The 17,773-nt window shown below is 58.9% G+C and overlaps 1 protein-coding gene across 4 annotated transcripts; it reads right to left on the bottom strand.

Moving 5' to 3' along the window:
- Positions 1-354: 354 nt before the first annotated feature.
- Positions 355-17,773, bottom strand: RBM10 (RNA binding motif protein 10). 4 transcript variants are annotated; one of them, XM_027836731.1, is made up of 25 exons: positions 17,684-17,773; positions 15,528-15,657; positions 13,461-13,650; positions 11,492-11,689; positions 8,606-8,675; positions 7,809-7,934; positions 7,241-7,314; positions 5,599-5,685; positions 4,543-4,603; positions 4,270-4,446; positions 4,019-4,179; positions 3,809-3,906; positions 3,634-3,721; positions 3,058-3,247; positions 2,820-2,974; positions 2,608-2,731; positions 2,392-2,483; positions 2,138-2,302; positions 1,872-2,021; positions 1,718-1,783; positions 1,430-1,615; positions 1,250-1,324; positions 1,054-1,157; positions 815-944; positions 355-719 (listed from the first exon to the last, which is right to left on the bottom strand). In XM_027836731.1, the coding sequence occupies exons 2-25, from the start codon at positions 15,542-15,544 to the stop codon at positions 594-596; spliced, it is 2,910 nt and encodes a 969-aa protein (XP_027692532.1). In that variant the 5' UTR covers positions 15,545-15,657; positions 17,684-17,773; the 3' UTR covers positions 355-593. The 4 variants fall into 4 exon arrangements, with proteins under 4 accessions (XP_027692532.1, XP_027692533.1, XP_027692534.1 ...); XM_027836732.1 differs by having other exon boundaries at positions 4,022-4,179; XM_027836733.1 differs by lacking the exon at positions 7,809-7,934.

Here is a 17,773-nt window from a genome sequence, read left to right as displayed (position 1 = left end):
CATCACAGGCTGTCAGGGATGTTTTGGTCCTATCCAAGAGACCCCAGGGGCTGCCTTCCTTTTGCCTCACGGGGTAAGAGGGCCAGAGTGATGTGAGTAAGGGAGCTGTGGCTTTAGGAGCAGCATCAACTCTGCTGACTGCCCGGGTGGCTGTGGACAAGTCACTTCCCTGAAGCAGACTAAATGACCCCTAAAGAGCCTTCTGGGTAAAGCCGAGCCTAATTCTGACACCCCCAACCCTTCCATGGGCATCATGGGATACGCGCTTGCCAGCAGATGGCCCAGCTGGGGCCATTTCCCAAACCCTGGAGCCAAGGATCCCGATGTGAGTGGCATTCAGGACAAAGCTCAAAGTCCGGGGCTTTTCTGGTTTTATTAGAAAAAGAAGAGGAGAAGTGGCCAGAGGGCAGGTAAGTGGGCAAGGGCCATGGCTTCCCAAGAAAAGAAACAAAGAGGCTGTCGGGGACAAGGGCCAGCTGACAGGCCGGGCAAGGCTAAGCAGGGCCGCCCTCTTCCCCCTCTTGGAGCCTTTAGGTCAAGGCTGTCCCAGACGGGGGCTGAGGCGAGGGGATGGGGGAGGCCTGGACCAGGGTTTACTCTGCCTCGTTGAAGCGAGTCAGCATGGTCTTGTGCAGACTCTCCTTGTAGGACTCAGACGCGGTGATGCCGTAGGAGCTGCCCCGGGCCCCCAGTCCTGAGCCACGGACACGAGTCTGGGCCTAAGGAGACAGAGAGCCAGTGGTGAGGGGGGGGATGGCCAGCTGCTTTGGGGCCCTGGCCAATGGGGAGGGAGTGGGGGGGGGGACAGGCGCACCTCGATGGGAGTGACAATGCCTTGCTTCTTGCGACCCAGCCCGCTGCCCTCCTTCCAGCCCATGGCCTGCAGCATACGGCTACCAATGTTGTCGCTGCCCAGCCCATCTCGGGTGGGCTGTTCAAAGTCCCTGCAAGAAAGAGGAAAGGGGCAGGGAATGAGGAGAGGTGGCTGGGAGAGGCCTGAGCTTCTCTCATCTCACTCCCCTGGTCCCTGCGGGCCCTCAGCAGAGCACTCACACGGTGGCAGCCGTCACAGCCCCAGATTTCCTCTTCTTGGGCTCTGGGGGCTCCGGGATGCCATACTTCTCCCGACGCTCGGCTGCCCGGTCCCTGTACTTCATCTGAAGCAGAGGGAGAAGCCCCCAGTCAGGGCAGGGGGAGGGGCAGGGATGGGGGCAGGGAGGGATGATGGAAGGGCATCCAGGAGACTCACCTCCATGTCACTCTTCTCCAGGGCCTCCAGCTCATTCTCAGACAAGTGAGCCCGCCGGTGGATCTCCAGGTTTTGCTAGGGAAGGGGGAACAGAATGAGCACGTTGCTGTGGTCCCCCCCCCCCCCCCCCCCACCCCCAAATCGCCCTGGCTTCAACCCAGGCCCTCCCGACGCGCACACCTTGTGCAACCCAGAAAGCTGCTGGTGGCGGATCAGGGCCTCTTTGCTCGGGAACTGGCGGCGGCAGAGAAGGCAAGCCAGCTTCTGCCAGTCGGTAAGTCTCTCCTCCCTCTCAGCGCTCCGTTCGGGCTCCTCCTCGCTGTCACTCTCGCCACTATAGGCAGCCACCAGCCCCCGGGGGGGACTCTGCAAAGACAGAGGGGGCAGCTCAGTGCCGCTGAGGCGGGCCCAAACAGGGAAAATGCACACCGCCACACCCACGCCCATCCTAACTGGGGACCTCCTCACCAGGCGGTCATCACTCGTCAGCTTTGGCAGGTCCATGGCGGTGTGCTGTCTCTCAGCCAGCGTCCCCTGAGAGAGGGGACAGGACAGACGGGGTCATCATTGGCTTGGGAACTGGGGACAAGCAAAGGGAGCTGGGGAAGGGGAGAAAGAGCACCTTCTTCTCCAGGATGGCATAGCCAGCGTCAGCTGTAGCCGACTCCCGCCGTTCATCTTCCCGCAGAGAGCTGATGGGCTGGAAGCTGTTTTTGAAGTTCTCCTTCTGTTTGTTGAGGCTTCGGGCCCAGCGCTCCATGTCCTTGGCTATCTGCAGGGTGTGGAGGGCAGGGGTGGAGGTGGGAGAGAAAGAGCAGGTCCCGGGTCAAGCTCTCGCACCTGCCCGGTTCCGAGGCCTCAGGCTCTGTCTTGCCCTTCTGCCCGTACCTGCTGGGCTGTCTTGGTCTTGTGCTTCTCCTTCTTCTCTTTGCCTTCCTTCAAGCTCACCCCCGTCTCCTTGTGCCCGTCAGTCACCTGCTCCAGGGCAGGGACATAGGTGCGCCGCTCCCCATCCCAGTAAAGGTACTGCTGACTCTGGGAGTTGTAGTAATACTGACGTGGGAGGAGAGAGGCCAGGCTGATGAGACCTCCTCAGGACGCACGCCAGCCCTCAGCCCTTCAAGCCCTGTCCCATCACTCACCTGAGAGTTTGGGTCATAGTACAGTCCTGTCTGCGGGTCGTAGTAATAGCCTGATGTCTCGTCATACTGGTAGGTGGAGACATCAGGGATTGCTGTGGGACAGGGGAGAGAGGAATATGCCGAGCTGCTTTCCCTGGAGAGCTGGGAGCCTGGGGGGTGGGGGTGGGGGGTAGGCAGCCCAAAGGAAATCGTAGCCCAGCCCCAGCAGGTACTCACGGTACTGGCCATAGGAGTCCTGGGCAGCCGGACTGGTAGTGGGTGGGGGCGCGGAACTGGGCTGGGCTGGGCTGAGCAGCTCAGCCTTCAAAACCGCAGGGGACACGATTGTGTAGGGCTGGGCCTGGGGGGAGACGGGAAGACAGGGCAGGACAGCTCCATCTCTGCACCCAGAGGTGACAGGCCCCACCCCTCCCTCCACCGTATCATACCTGGGCGTTAGACACCAATCCCTGGGCATTGGCCCCCTCGGCCCCTGGCTGCTGATAGATGCCAGGCATGGCACTGGCTTGGGCATGGGGAAAGGCCTGGATCAGGGGCACAGCATCGACACCGGGTACACAAGGTTCCAAGGTGGTCTCAGTGCCTGGCAAGGTATAGTTACGTAGGGTCAAGGCTGAGTCTTGCTCGCTGCCCCCAACTCTGACAACAGCCACGCGAGGACCTCACCTGCTCCAGCTGGGTCTCCCTTGCTGCCGGCCACACTCAAGGCCTTGGTGGCGCCTTTCAGGTAGCCACTGTGGCCATAGAGCGCGGCCTCATTGCTCGGGCCACAGTAGGCCTCGTCTTGATGGTAGTAGTTGTAATCCGCCGCTGGCTCCTCAGGCGCTGCCCAGCTCCCCTCCCCACCCTGGGATGCCTGTGGGATAGGGTGAGGGATGAGCAGGTGAGGGGCTGGGCACCAGGCAGAGCCCTGGGCCTCTACAAAAGGGAGGCCAGTACCTAGCACTGCAGATCAGAGGGATAAGCATGGGAGAGTCACAGAGGCAGAACAGTGATGTCACCTCCCATTTCTTTACTGGCTCTGCATGAGGTTTAGAGGCCAAGTGCTTTACCCAAGGTCACACAGGCTAGAATTTCAACCCAGGGCCTCAACCAAATCCATAGCTCCCCCAGACATCTAGGTACCCAGCAGAGTGGCTTTTGGAATTCCCGGCAAATGGAGACATTCCCAAGGCCCCAAAGGATCCTGAGTCCTAAGTCTGAGGTGGGTGGCATTGGGAGAAGCCTGCCTTCCTGAAGTACCTGCGAGATGGCCCACTGGGCAGCAGCGATGGCCGTACTGGCAACAGAAGCAGCATTGATGCGGTTGCCATCGCTGGAGGCCATGTCCCTGTGGGAGAGGGGGTGCACAAGGGTCACACGGGCCCAGGGGAACACAGAAGGCACAGAGCAGGAGCGTGGGCTTGGGGAGTCTCACCTCTTGGAGCCCTTGGCAAACTCCACATTGATGGTCTTGCCATCGATGGTGAGGGGAGGGTGGAGAGCTTGGAGAATCTGCAGTAACTGAGCGGCTTCCTGCAGAGAAAAGGCAGGGTGGCAGGGTCAGGCTCCAGGCCAGGGCTGGGGCTCTGCTGCCCTATTCCTGCCAGCCCTGGGGGCCCCCTGGGCCCCCCTGTGCCGCCCTCACCACGATGGTGGAGAGCTGGATAAAGGCGAAGCCTCGATTCAGCTGGGTCTGCTTGTCCTTGATGACCCGGACGTTGGAGGAAGACAGCACGGCGTAGGGGGCCAGGGCTCCCAGGATTGAGTCCAGAGTGCTGTGGGGGTTCAGGTTGCGCAAGATGATGGCTGTGAGACAACAGAGGAGCACATCAGGGTAGAGGCTGGCCGTGGCCCTCCCATCGCCCACCATTCCTTGGGGCCCCAGGCAGGACTCACTATCGTTGGCGTTCTCCGAAGTGGGCTCAGAGCCCTGGGACAGGGCCTGCGGGGCCAAGAGCCCCTGGGCTGGATAGGGCTGGGGTAGCGGAAGCAGACCCTGACTCAGTTCCCGGCCACCCAGAGGCATCAGCTGCGGGTCCAGCCGTGCACCCAGCGGCAGCTTCTGCTCTGCTTCTAGAAGACAAAAAGAGGAGAGGCCGATGGACCCTGGGACCACCGAGAGAGGCCGAGCTCACTGCCCCCCAGCCACCTTTCCTAGGCCCAGCTCACCTGACTTGGGCACTCCACACTTGAAACACTTCTCTCGACGTTTGAAGTTCTGGACTCCACACTGCAAAGGAAGCAGAGGCCAGGCTAGACGTGAGGTGGAAATGGGCCCAGAAAGGCTCCCCGACAAGTCTCATCTGCCCCTCCTCAGGTCTCCAATCCTGAAGTTTCACTGCTCATTCTCTGTGCTCCCACCCACTTCACTTCAGTCTATGTACCCTGGCACTTCTTTCCCCTCCCTCTCCTCCAAGAAGCGCAGCCTGAACACGTCCTTCCCTGACTCACATTTCTTTCAGAAGTTCCTGAAAAGACGCATCCTGACTGAGCCCAGGTTGCATTCCAGGCCCCTCCAGTCTCTCCCACGGCCCGATCCCTGGCCCATCCCTTGCTCGCTCACACCCGGTCTCAGTTATGTCCCTTGTCCAATTGTGGCGACAGCCACCCCAGCCCCTGCAGCCCTCCCCAAGGAGACCGTTCTTGACCTCTCCATTCCGTCCTGCTAAGGGCAGCTCTGGGTTCACCTGCCACACGGACACTAATAAAACCAGTTTTGCAACAGTCCAGTGGCATCAGCTTGTTTTTACAGAGAAGGAAAGTAGAGCTCAGAGAAAGGACATCATTTGCCCAGGGTCCCAGAGCTAGAAAGTCTCCAAAGCAGAAGCCTCCTGGGCCCTTACCCTAGACTCTCTCCCCTCATGGAATAACAGAGTTGGTCTCAGGAGTGTCAAATGAATGAACGAATGAATGAATGAATGGGGCACCAGTGGGGCGCCCAATAGCTAAGCAAGTGTGAAGGAAGAAGGCCTCGATTCAGCCTGCCTGGCCTCAGAGGTCAAAACCGGAAGCAATAGGGGAACTACAGAGAAGAGGGTTTGAGATCATTGTAACCCAACACTTTCAATCAACGTGAGCTGTCTGAGTGCGGGCCACTTCGCCAGAGGCATCCACAGGAAGGCCTGGGAGTTCGGGGGGGACGGGGAAGGGGGGAACTGTTTGGCTTTAGTCCAGGGCCAGCCCCACAGGGGCCCATCCTGACTCACCCACTCCTTTACTCCTCACCTTATTGCAAAGCCAATCCTCATTAATTTTGGGTTTGGGATCACTGTAGTGCATGGAGACCTTCTGGCCCAGGATGCTGAGGGAGTGCTGTAGGGAAAAGCAGAAGGCTGTGAGGCCCAAGCCCAGGGGGCCAGCGCCTGGCACACACCTCAGCACAGGAGGAGAGAGAGTGAGCCAGCCCTTCAGCTGAATGGATGAAGGACAACAGGGAGTGGAGGGAGGGAGGGAGGGAGGGAGGGAGGGAGGGAGGGAGGGAGGCCACGGCCGCAGGGTGTGGCCCCCGGGTACTGCGGCTGCTTCTCCGGACACAAGCACGCGCACGCACACGCGTGGACTCACACCAGCAGGCACGCACTGTCTAACCAACACCGATGGGCCGGTGAGGGGATCCGCTTGGCCCTGACACAGGCCGCACTGGGGGCCCTGTGCTACCCAAGCTATACTCAGGGATATGAGAGAGAGAGAGAGAGAGAGAGAGAGAGAGAGAGAGAGAGAGAGAGCGCGAGAGAGAGAAAAAAATGGAGAGGAAGAGAGAGAGAGAGAAAACAGCCACAATCAAAGGTTGCACCTCCTGCCGAGAGGCCTTCTCCCCCACGGCCCATCAACCACACTAGCCTACTGGCCTCACAGGCCCCATTCCTGGCCTTGGCCTCCACAGCTACCTCCTGCCACCGAGGCCCAGACAAGGACGCCCCTTGCCAGAAACCACGTTCCACCACACTTGCCCTACCCTGCCATGCCAGCCTCTCCTCAGTGCCCTGTCCACGTGGCAAATGGCTGCCAGCTCAGTGGGCTAAGAGGGGACTCTGGGTCCCTCACACTTTCCTGCGGGGAGAGGGGCAGCTCCTAGGCCTGAGGTTATACCTTGGCCTTGAGGTAGAAAAAACTGGGGGGGAGCGGGGAAGAGAGACACACGTCAGCCTGGCCCTGCCTAACCTGGCTTCCTTCGACAGCAGCCTGCCACGCGAGGAGCCTGCGCCGGGCCCTGTACCACTCAGTCTTGCCATGGTAATGGCTCCTGGGGCCCCAACCCCGGGCCCCTCGTCATCTGCCTGAGTTGGGGACATTCACACATGGATGTGTGCTCGTGCACCAGCGTGGGGGCAGGAAAAACCAACAGCCAATCCAAACACACAGAAAGGAGACCAAGCTCTTGCCAACAAAAACCTCTGGAAGACCCCCAAGGCCACTGGGGGAAGAGGGGGGCAGGATACCTCAGGCCAGTGGTTCATGGCTCTTGAGCAGAAAGGAGGTGGTCCCCTTGGGGCCGCCCTCCTAGTACCAGGCACAGCTAATCCCTGGCTGGGCTGGAAGGGGTCAAAGGGAGAAGGGGACTCCACTCCTGTAAGCCCAGCCCCAGCTCCAAGGAGGGGGTGGTGAAATGACAAAGGAGAGGGCAACCCCCACTCTCAGACATCCCTGGCCATACCTTCCCCTCAGCAACTGGGGAAGGTGGGGGCAGGGAGCTGGGAGAGGATTCCTCAGGAGGAAAGGGGAAGCCAGGACTGAGGAGGGCAGGAAGAGAGGGGGCAGGCAGGGGGCCATCCCTGGGCGGGTGGCCAGCGCCCACGGGCGTGCGCCAGGCAGTACTGGTGTGTGCGTGGGGGGGGGGGGGGCAGGGTTCCAAGTGCAGCAAAGCAACCTGATTGGCTTCCATCCATCGTGCAGCGTCCTGCAAGTGACTAAACTCGACGAAGGCGAAGCCCCGGCTCTGACCTGGAGACAGCATTCAGATACAGACGCAGTGGGTTAGTCAACAGCTGGAGACAATGGGTGTTCCTAGGGGCGGGGCTGGCAGGGCAGGGGAGGTAGGAGGGGGCGAGAGAAGAATGGTGGGAAGGGCCAGGGCATAGGCTGGAACTGCCCACAGGGGCTCAGGGGCACTGCCAGCTTGGGCTAAAGGGAAAAGTGGGGACCAAACCAAACCGATCCTCTCTGTGGAGGGAGCAGCTGGCCCCTGGCTTCCAGATACACCCGGGCCTGGATGCCCCCTAAGTTCTGCCGGGCTGGGATGTTCCGAGTGGCTCAGAACAGAGGCTGAAGAACAAATGAAAAAGAGTACCTCACCTCAAAGGCAGGAGGCCCCAGCCCCATTAGATGCTCCCAGGAACGCTAGGGTCCACGTCTTGGGGGGTGGGGAATTGGGAATGGAAAGAACCGAGTTGGCTCTAGTCGAGGAGGGGGACGGGTGGCAGATGAAGCCCCAGTACCCAAGTCCACGTGAGGTGAGGGCCAGGGGGGTCGACTGAAGGCGAAAGGGTTAGCTGTGGACTTAGCTTCCCCATGTCCCAATCTGTCCAGGCTAAGGCGTGAACTGACCGACAATGGCTCCGTGCCTTGAAGGAGGGGATATGGGAAGAGAGGCCTTGATGAGGGCTCCCCACCCTTCAAAAAAGGGCAATGGGGGCAGCTGTGTCTCAGGAAGGACTAGAACTAGCAGGTGAGAAGGAAAGGGGGATGGTGGCAGAGAGAAAGAGAGAAAAAGCCGAGAAAGGAAAAAAGAAACCACCGGGCTGAGTGATCCCCGTGGTGCCTCAGGGCCTCAGCCGCTGGTCCTGACATCTTTCATCGAAACCTCCAGCCTGCAGTAAAGGGCTGGGGCCAGCACTCAGTGGGGCTACTCCCATTCCCCCATGCCTTTCCTGGGACGGGCAAGCAGCGCCATCTCATCTGGACTTCAAGACACAGGCTATCAGTGGAGGAAGGGGATGGTGGGCACAACCGGCATGGAAAAGGGAGAGAATCGCCATCTCAGATGCTTAGGGTCAGTCCCCAGGCTAGGGAGGGAGTCGGTCCCGGGCCGAGCTCAGCCCCACCGGTCATCCCCTCCCCCACCAGACCAGCACCAACGTCCGGGGAAGCCCCAGCGGGAGGAGGGAAGGAAAGAAAAGCAGCCAGTGGTCTCAGCTTCAATGGACAGGTGGGAAGGGAAGGGGGAGGGGCAGGAAGGAAGAGATGCGTTGGCCAAGAGCAGCAAGAAGCAAGGCCACTGGGAACGAAAGCTCACCTGAAGACTTGTTCCGCATTAGCCGCACTTCCCGAGCCTGGATCCCGTGGGACTGCAGCTGCGCTCGGATCTGTGGGGAGGACACAGGACAGACACGTCAGGAGGCTGAGTGGCACTGGCTGGAGGCGTGCTGGAAAAGAGACCTCTGGACAGCACACATGGAAAGAGAAAGGGAAAGCGAACCCCAATGAGCCAACGCTGACTGGTTCATGATGGCATCTCAAGACCAAGCTGGAGTCCAACGCTCTCCTCCAGCCTCTTCAGGGCTACGAGGACCCACTGGGGCCATGGCCCTAGCACCGGCCAACGTCAGCTTGTGCTGACCTCATGCTACAAAAGTGCAGAAGTCAGAGGTCATTGAGACAGGACCTCCTTGGCCACAGCTTTGGTGGGGAAAAGGGGAGGGCAGAGTGCAGTTCACACTCCACCTTTTCTTTTCTGTGGAGTTAAAAAGCACATGTTGGCTTGGGGATTCTCAACCTGGGGACCATGAACTTTGTTCTTTTAACATTTTGATCACCGTACTTCAATGTAATTGGTTTTCTTTGCCATCTTAGGCATTTAAAAACAAGATTTGTTTGGAGGTGGCCTGAGGGTGCCAGGCGAGCCGAAAGGGTAAAAAATCTTGTGTGAGGTGCCCCTCGGGTTTGCCAGCTGGCTGCTGGCAGGCCCTCTCGGTCCCAAGCCCCTGAGAGCTCCCCGCTACTCCTAGTCTGGGGGCACTGGGATGCTCAGCCAGGAAATGCCATCCTCTCAACTCTTTCTCCACACCAAATGGCCCAGAAAACCTCACAGAGATGGATGGCGTACGCACCCAGAGGCTGGCTGCCCCAGCAAGGGTCTCAGCAGAAACGCAGACTGAAAGGGCTTGGGGGGAGCACAGAGCTGCTAGACCCCTCTTTTCCCATTCTTAAGGCCCTATTCAGAGAACTCCCAGATCCAGATCTTTCCCCTGGGCCTGGCCACCTCCCCACAGATGCCCGACTGACACCAAAAGCTCTTGGCCGGCCTTCCCACAAGATGCGCCTCCTTTCCTGTTTCTGAGGATGCTTCCAACTTTGCAGTCACTTTGGGCTTTCTTAGGTGAGTAGCATGTGGACGAGGTAGAAAGGGGAAAGTCCGTGCCCCTCTCTGGGGCTCATTTCCCTCATCTACAGAACGAGGGAGATGCCAGAGTTCATTCCCTCCACATTCAGACTCCAACCCAAGTATCCTGCCCTTTCTCAAACTATTCCCCTTCGAGCTGCTGTCCGTGTATCTCCATTGCCTGTTTTTGTCCTGCCTCGGTCTCCCCTTCGCCTCTGTTCACACCATCGCTCACCTTCTTCCCTGCCCCATCTCAATCTGAAGTTCCTCTGAGACTACCTCCTTCACAAGAGCTGCATGTGTGCTGAAGACCCCCACCCCCAGTAGAAACATGAGCTCACAGTGGGATCCACGTTGTATTTCTTTTCTCAGGGCCTTGCCCACAGCACACACTAAAGGGTTTGAGGAACTAAAGTGGATGATGGGGTGGTGAAGTAAATCAAGGTCATGTTTCTGCCTCTGGAGGAGGATCCTAGGAGGAGAAGTTAGGACCCGGGATCAGAAAGGGATGGAAGGCACACAGAGTGATAGGAGATGGCTCAGAGAAAGAAGGGTCGAGTTGGATGGCACAAAGGGGCATGAGCAAGGCAGCTAGGTAAGTCTTTATTGAGTGGCCCACGCAGTATACTGGGCGTGTGGCCCCCCAATAGTTCTTGCTATAACGGGTTGACAAGAAGCATCCGTATGAGACACACGGCCAATGAAAATGGCAAGCGATTGCTAGAAGCAGGAAAGAGCTCAGGGTAGAGCCTGGAAGGGGAGGGGTGTGTGTGTGGGGGGGGGGGGTCAGGAAGGGGAGGAAATCAGTATCACATGGGAAGAGGAGAAAAAGGAAACGAGTCTGATGGCTTAAAAAACTCATTCTGAGAACTAGTGGGAGACCAGGTGAGGCCGGAGTGAGCCCCAGAGGGCCTTGGGCGCCAGGTACGAGAACTTAAGACTTCATCCTGGAATGGATGCTCTATCACGCCAGCTCAGGGGTTCTTAACCTGGGCTCCAGGGACTCTCATGGAGTCTGTGGATAGATTTCAGGGGGTCCGAGAACATGGATGGGAAAAACAATCACATCTTTATTTGCACTAACCTTTGGTTTCCTTTGTAATTCTCTGTATTTTATTTTCTGCATTTCAAAACATGACTCTAAGAAAGGGTCCACAGGCTTCACCAGACTGATGCCCAAGGGGGCCATGCCACATAAAGAGGTGAAAAAGCCCTGCTTTAACTGGACCCGTCTCTGGGGAAGAGACAGGACCTACTGAAAGTTGAATTGCACAAAGATGCCCGCAGGCCTACCCAGGCAGGGGAGACTGGAAGGAAGAGAGTCAAAGCCAGGAGATCCTGCAAAAGGTTGCAGTGGAGAAGGAGGGGGAGGAGGGATGGATACAAGACAGATCATCCATGATGAGGCAACTGGGCGACAGCTGATTGGGCTTTGGGAGTGACCAAAGCTTCAAGGCCAGAGCCCAAGCAAGACAGCAGGGACAGCATCAGATAAGGAGGCTGCCTTGGGCGGAGGAGACACGCTGTACTAGAACAAGGGCTGGCAAGGCCAAGGCACAGGGGTGGGGGATGGTTCTACCCAGTTCTCTGTGGTGCTCCCCAGGAGCATCCCGGGCTCCCTGAGGCACCAAGGATGGGACTGAATCCCTGTCTCCCAGGAGGCCTAGGGCTCAAGGCTCATGTCATCTACCTGCTGCTTCCCCCACTCCCATACAAGTTCACTCTTAATCTGGGCCGAGTCTTCGGGGGGGGGGGGGGGGGCGGGGGGGGGGGCACAGCGAGGAGGGGTGTGGCACGTACGTCGTTCTCCGCAGCTGCCTGGGGCAGCATCCGTAGCATGATGATGTGACTGGCCTTCTCTTCCTCCTCCTCCTCCCCTTGCTCAGTTCGATAGTCCTGGTCTCGGTAGTCCCCATCTCCGGGGAAGCCCAGGGGCTCGGTAGGGCTGTCCCGCTTACGCTGCTGTGTCTCAGAACCTGAGGAGGCCTCATAGGAATCCTGAGGGACAGAAGGGGACGAGAGAGACCAGGCGGTCAGCCTGCTGTGGGCCCGCCACGGCTTTGAAAGCCAGAAGACTCGGTGAAGCCAGGCCACGGGCAGGCAGGCCCTTCCTCAGGCTTGCAGGGATTCTGCATAACCTCTCAGGATACCAGCCCTTCCTTTCCTCTGGTGGCAGGGGAAGTGGAGAGGCTCCACTAGGTGGGAGATGGAGATGCAGCTCAGGGGGCAGAGGAGAGCCGCCCACCTCCCAAACACAGGAACTGCAAGACCCCCAGCCCAGGGCAGGTCAAAGTCTCCAGAGTGCCAACGGCCAGGCTTGAGACCACTCAATCACCAACACTAGCTTCATCCTTGGCCCCAAGCACAGAAAGGTGGGACAGGGCTTGCAGAAACAGTAGTACAGGCTCAGCAAATGAGGCCCTGTCCCTGCCGAGAATGGCTGGCTGCCGGCATCGATGGTGTTACCAAGAGCCAAGGAGCCACTGGTCCTACCATTCCCCAAACCATGGGACCAGAAAGCCAGGCTAGCGAGCACTGCAGGTGGGAGGGAGGAAGGTCCAGTCGAGGCCCTAGCAGTAAAGGGCAGGATGGAAGGCAGGATGGCAAGAGCAGTTCACCTGCCACCTGTGCCCAGTCTAGGCCTGGCCTTTGGAGACTCTGCCAAGGACTCTGTCATAGCCGTTCCCAAGGCTGGGCCCTATGTCCCTCTGCCTCGCTCCTTTCCTTAACACCCCACAGGCTCATCCTAGCCTAACCAAGTAAGCCAGAACCCACTAAGCCCTTCTCTGGGGTGAGAGCAAGAAGAAAAAATCCCCACCCCAAAGGGGCCTGGCAGGAGCCCCTGCCCCTGAGCTCAATTCTTCCACTCCCTAGTAAAAGTTCCTGGGCCTGGCAGTCCTGCAAAAAGCCACTGGAAGGGCCTTTGCTCTGGCCTCACAAACCAACACTCAGCCCAACGCGAATGTCACGTTCCCCAACTCGGTGGAGGCAGAGAGAGAGACCAGGCCTTTTCCTTCAGCCTAAGAGATCGCCAAAGACAAGGCTGCTTCTTGTCTACTGACAGCTAAAAGTTTCTCCTAGAGCAGGGGAAAGTTCTGCACTCAGAGCTCACAGTTTTTATAGAGTTTTAAGGGTCACCTGAGGGCTGGGGCTGTCTCCCCTCATACTGGGGACTTTTCCTCTTAGACTCCCATGGGCTCCCTGGGTGCCAGACTAGGAGGTCCACACATAGCCCCTTGGGATGACAGGACACACACCAGGGTCACCTGAGGGCAGGCTGGCCCATCCCGGTACTGCTCCACATCAGTTGCATGGCAGGAAGGGCCTCTCACCCCGCGGGACCCCCCCAACCCCGTCCCGGCCAACACTCCTGATCATACAAATGCAGAACTCTTTGTCAAACTGGGAGCAGTACTGAACCCTAACTTGGCTCTGGGTGTTCTTCAGGAATCTAAGACAAGCTTGGTGGGTGGGTAGGTTGCCTGCCCTGGGAACAGTTACAGAAGCTGATGAAGTGAGAGCTATCGACCTCCTCCTCCCCCCAGGAGTCCTCCAGAGATAGGCGAGACCATGGCACTCTGAGAAGCAGAGCCAGCTGAGAAAGGGCAGGGGGCAGCCCAGAGGGCCCAAAGGGCACAGTGTGGGGCAGGCCAGGTCGGGCCGGCCACTCTCCCTGGTGAGAGGATGAGGTCAGTCGGACTTACTGGACCAGGCCAGAAGAGAGTTCATTCGCCTTGAGGGTGGCCATTCCACTAGGCCCAGCACTCACCTCTGCACTCTGCTCTTCAGACGAGTCATCATAATCATGGCGGGGTTCCTGGCTGCTAAAGTCCCGGGGATAGGAGCGGTAATCCATGTCCCGGTAATCGTGGTCTCTCTGACTCCGGCTGTCCAGCCCATCATCCTGGAGGCCGCGGTCAGTGGCACCATAGCGGCCAGTCCTGTCTCCACGGCCACCTCTATAGAGAGGGGACACGGTTCCAGGTCAGTAGAAGAAGCCCTCAAGCTCACTGGAGGCCTAGGCCTCAGCTCCTGTCTCTAAAGCACAGCGGGCAGGGAAGAACACAAGTGAGCGCAGAAACCTAGGTCCAAAGCCAGTCTGAGCACAAAAGCTGCCATTCCGAAAAGGGTTCTATGGGTCCACTTGCAAGGGCCCACACCCCATCCCTAAATAAGGCTCACCCCAGCTTTTAGGTTCGGTCCTGCATGCTCACTGGGAAAAGGACAGAGAAATGAGGGGAGCCCTTAGCCTGGAAATCAATCACCCGGTGCAGCCCAGCACAGCCCCTGGGAGGAACTAGAGGCCAGCCTGGGCCCAGGGCTCTCTACCAGTGGAGCCAGAGGTCACAGCCTGGCCTACCAGGCTCAGCAGGGGCTGAAATGAGCAGAGCAGCTTTTCGGGTGCCAGAGGGCTGAGAAATACTTTCCCTACAAAGGCCCCTCGAGGGCGAGAGGTAGCGTCAAGTATTAATGATCCCAAACTTACAGAGAAGAACATAAATGCTTAGAGAATGGCTCTGACTTGCCCAGTCTTGGAGCTTCCAACCCAGGTACTGGCTGGAACCAGTGGAGAGGGAAGAACACTCACTGTATTTGGGCTCAGGAGACGTACTCCGGGTGACCCTCAAAGCCGGGGGAGGGAGGGGGCATGGAATCCCTGCCTTTCAACTGTCTATAAAATGGAGGTGATGATCCTGGCATGATGTACCTCTCTGCAAACCTGAAAGGGCCCCCAGCTGGCACCTGCCTAGTCCGGGTGGCCCTGGAGGAGAAAACACCCTGTGGGCAGCTCAATGGCACCATCTGTGCAGAGTTCAGAGGCCATGCAACCTCCAGCCCTATGGAACTCTTGTGCCAGCCGACCACCGAGGAACAGCAAACAATGACACCAGCCACGGTAAAGACAACGAGAAGCAATTTCCTTAGCTGACTGGCTGTTCAGCCCCGGTCATCCTGGTTACCAATGGGCACGGCTACCAGAACATCTGGGTCCCGAACCGTGAGCTCTGGGGGAGCATGTCTGTGTCCTACAAATGGGGCCTCTCTCGATTACTGAGCATAAGGACTGCTGAAGAGGCCGCTGCCACCCAGAGCAAAGCTTCGAGGTCAAGCCAGCTCCAAGACTTCCTGCTCAGGGAAGGAAGGAAAGTGTCCTGCCTCCTCACCCCTAGCTCAGCAGTGCCTTGGGCTCCAGGGCAGGCCAGGAGATCAACCCTGGCTCCTCTCCCGAGCAGGGCTCGTTGAAGCCTCTCATCACATGCCCACGTGGTCAAAGGCAGCTGAGGAAGCCTCCTGCTCTGTTCTCTCTCTTCAAGTCCTGGTCAAGCTCCTTAGAATCCGGGCAAACAGCCCTCCATCCCAGGGTGCACTGGCACAAGGCCCTTTGTCAGGGACTGGTTCTTCTGCTGAACTTGTCAAGGCAGAGACCTGGGTCACCTAAAGGCGGGAGGGCTGTGGATGGACAGCTTTCTAGAAAGAATGGCTACTGCCCAGCTCCAAGAAGTCTCGGCAATGGGGGACAGCCATGAGCAGACCTCCCTTCTCACGTGGTCTCTGAATCTTTCTCCAAGAAAAACATTCAGTTTTGGACATCCCTCCCCTCCCCAAAACCCAACCGTGGGGAAAACTGGAAAGTGCCCCTTGTTTCTGCCACACAGACTGGTCTCTAGCACAACTTCTCTCTTTCTTTGGCTGGGGGTTTACCCACTGTATATAAGGTAGACGTGGGTGCCACCTGGCATTTCTCAGCATACCGCACCCATCCTGTGTGGGAGCTCGGTAAAGACCCAGGGCCCAAAGGATCCTTACTTCAGGACAGCCCCCTCCCCAGTCTCACCGTCTTTCATACTCCATGTCCGGGGGGGGCCTGCTCCTGGGCCGATGGCTCCGCCTCACTTCCCAGCTGCCACCAGCCCTGCTATTGCCACCATGCTCCGCCAGCCTGCACAAGAACTCCCACCAGGGATCTAGGGGAGACAAAGGAAAAAGAGGGGATCAGGGGCAGCCCCAGCCCATCCAGGCAGGGCTGGCTGCCCAACTCTTGGTACAGGGCAAAGAGGAACAGTAGCAGTGATCTGGATTGTCTCCGGCACAGGAAAGTTAGAGATGGGGAGAAAGGGAGGGGAAGGGGGGAGAGAGAGAGAGACGGAGAGTCAGAGCCAGGGCTGCCACTCTGTCCTGGTTGAGAACGTCCAAGTATCTCTGCATCTGGGTTCGCTCTTGCAGAAAATGGAGACAAGAATTATTTGCACTAAACTCCTCAGAAGGCTGCTGGGGACAAAGCGTGGGTACACGTGAATGAACTGTAAAGGGCCAGAGAAACGGTGGCTATCGCTTTCAGTCCCACACCCAGAGAAGAAGGGACAGCTGCCAGGAACAGCCAGGACGACTCCCCATCAGTGCCAGAGCCCAAGGTCAAGGCCAGGGCTCACGCGTGCTTCTCCAAGGCCCTGAAGAATTCTGGGCTCCCAGGGCCAGTGCAATGCTCCAGCTGCCTTCCTGGCTTCTTTGGGCCTGAACAAGGCACCTCTGCACAAAGCCTCAGGCCTCAAACATCCTGGGAATGTCTCAGGATTGAGTTCAAGCCCCTCCATCTCCCTGAGTCTGCCCTAAACTCTTTTTTCTACCTTTTCTTAGTCCTTGTGCTTCCTCCCTTTGTACTCTGGAGTGAGCACCAGGATCATTGCTGCCCTCCCCTGTGTGCCTTTCAGAGCATACTGAACTCCGGCACCCATCCCCTCTGGAGCAAGGGTTTCAAACTTGGTTTTTAACACGGCCAGATTTGGGGCGGCGGGGGGGGGGGGGGCGAGGCCTCCAACTGTTATTTTCACTAATTGAAATTTAGTGTCTCCTATTACACAAGGACAGAATTCTGAGAAGCCTATAAGCTTCGCCAGGCTGCCCCTACGACGTAGGCCCAATCGGGTAACTAGGAACTCTATCCAGGCCAAGGCCTGGCCCTTCAGTCTGCCAGGTGTGGCCCAAAGGGGTGAGCAAAGGCCACTGGGCCACAAGAGGTGCCTTTCTTTCTGCCCTCAATCCCCGGAGAAGGGGAATCCCCTCCCCTGCCCCCTACGTGTGTCCCGAATAGCCCTCACACCTCAGGTTTCTAGAGCAAGCTGGGCAAGTTTACAAAGTCCTTTCCTTACAGTCTCAATATCATCAGCTCCGTTTTTCTAAAAACACCAAGGCTCAGCCATTTAGAAGGGCCAAGCTGGCGTTTAGGGTCAGGTCCCGATCGCAAGGGTTGGAGAAGTCTGCTCATTCAGGTAGGCCAGCAGCGGCCCCCAGGTGATGCTGGGGCCCAGAGACCAGAGCGAAGGCCTCGTTGCCCTGCTCCTATCCTATTCTACCAGCTGCTACCCCAGCAGGTGACGCTAATAAAGGACCTTCTCAAAAGCCGGCCGGTCGAGGTGCTAGGACGGCAGAAAGCAACCACGGGCAAGCAGGGCCAGGTAGCAGCCCAGTGTAGCCGGCAGGAGGAAGGAGGAGCCGGGGCTATGGACGGTCCCCCTGACCAGCCTGGCCTCTGCCCTGGCAAGACTGCCAAGGTACTCCGCTGCTCCTGCCAGGCTTCGGGAGAGGGCCCCGAAGGGGATGGGCCAACAGGCCAGCAGAAGATGGGGAGGCCCCAGCCGGGGCCTGGCACATGGGGGGCCAGAGGCACGGCCATGCCAGCTGCCCCGCCTGATCTGGGCCCTGGCCAGCCGCCTGCTCCCGTCATTCATCGCTCAGGTCTACCGCAGACCCTGGGGAGGGCGGGGGAGGGGGGCTGAGGGAGAGGGAGGGCAGGGGGCAGGGGGGAGGGGGCAGGAGGCAGAGGGCTGCGAGGAGAGTAGAGGAAGGGGGGGAGCGCGTCGCCACCGAGAGCGCGCACGCCCGCTCGGGCCCGCGCCCGCTCGGCGCCTGGGCCTCTATTCCGCCCCCCCCCCCCCCCCCCCCCCCGCCTCCCCAGGCCAGCCTGAGCCCCTCCGGGCCCGCCCGCCCGCTCACCTGCCGGGTCCGGACCGTGAGGCGAGGGCTCGGGCACATCACCCGGCCTCCACCAACGCCGCTACCGCCTCCCTCGCGGGCACGCGCGCG

The sequence above is a fragment of the Vombatus ursinus genome, unplaced genomic scaffold (genome assembly GCF_900497805.2).
Source record: "Vombatus ursinus unplaced genomic scaffold, bare-nosed wombat genome assembly UNPS02014819.1, whole genome shotgun sequence".
NCBI classification, from domain to species: domain Eukaryota; kingdom Metazoa; phylum Chordata; class Mammalia; order Diprotodontia; family Vombatidae; genus Vombatus; species Vombatus ursinus.
This window is presented reverse-complemented; position numbering and strand designations above follow the sequence as displayed.

Bases quoted from the DNA above. Each gene is read 5' to 3' on its own strand.
- RBM10 (XM_027836731.1), bottom strand. The intron at 4,180-4,269 runs GTGAGTCCTGCC...GTTGTCTCACAG, and splicing joins TTCGGAGAACGCCAACGATA to CCATCATCTTGCGCAACCTG. The intron at 1,616-1,717 runs GTGAGGAGGTCC...CTGTCTTTGCAG, and splicing joins TGACGAGTGATGACCGCCTG to AGTCCCCCCCGGGGGCTGGT.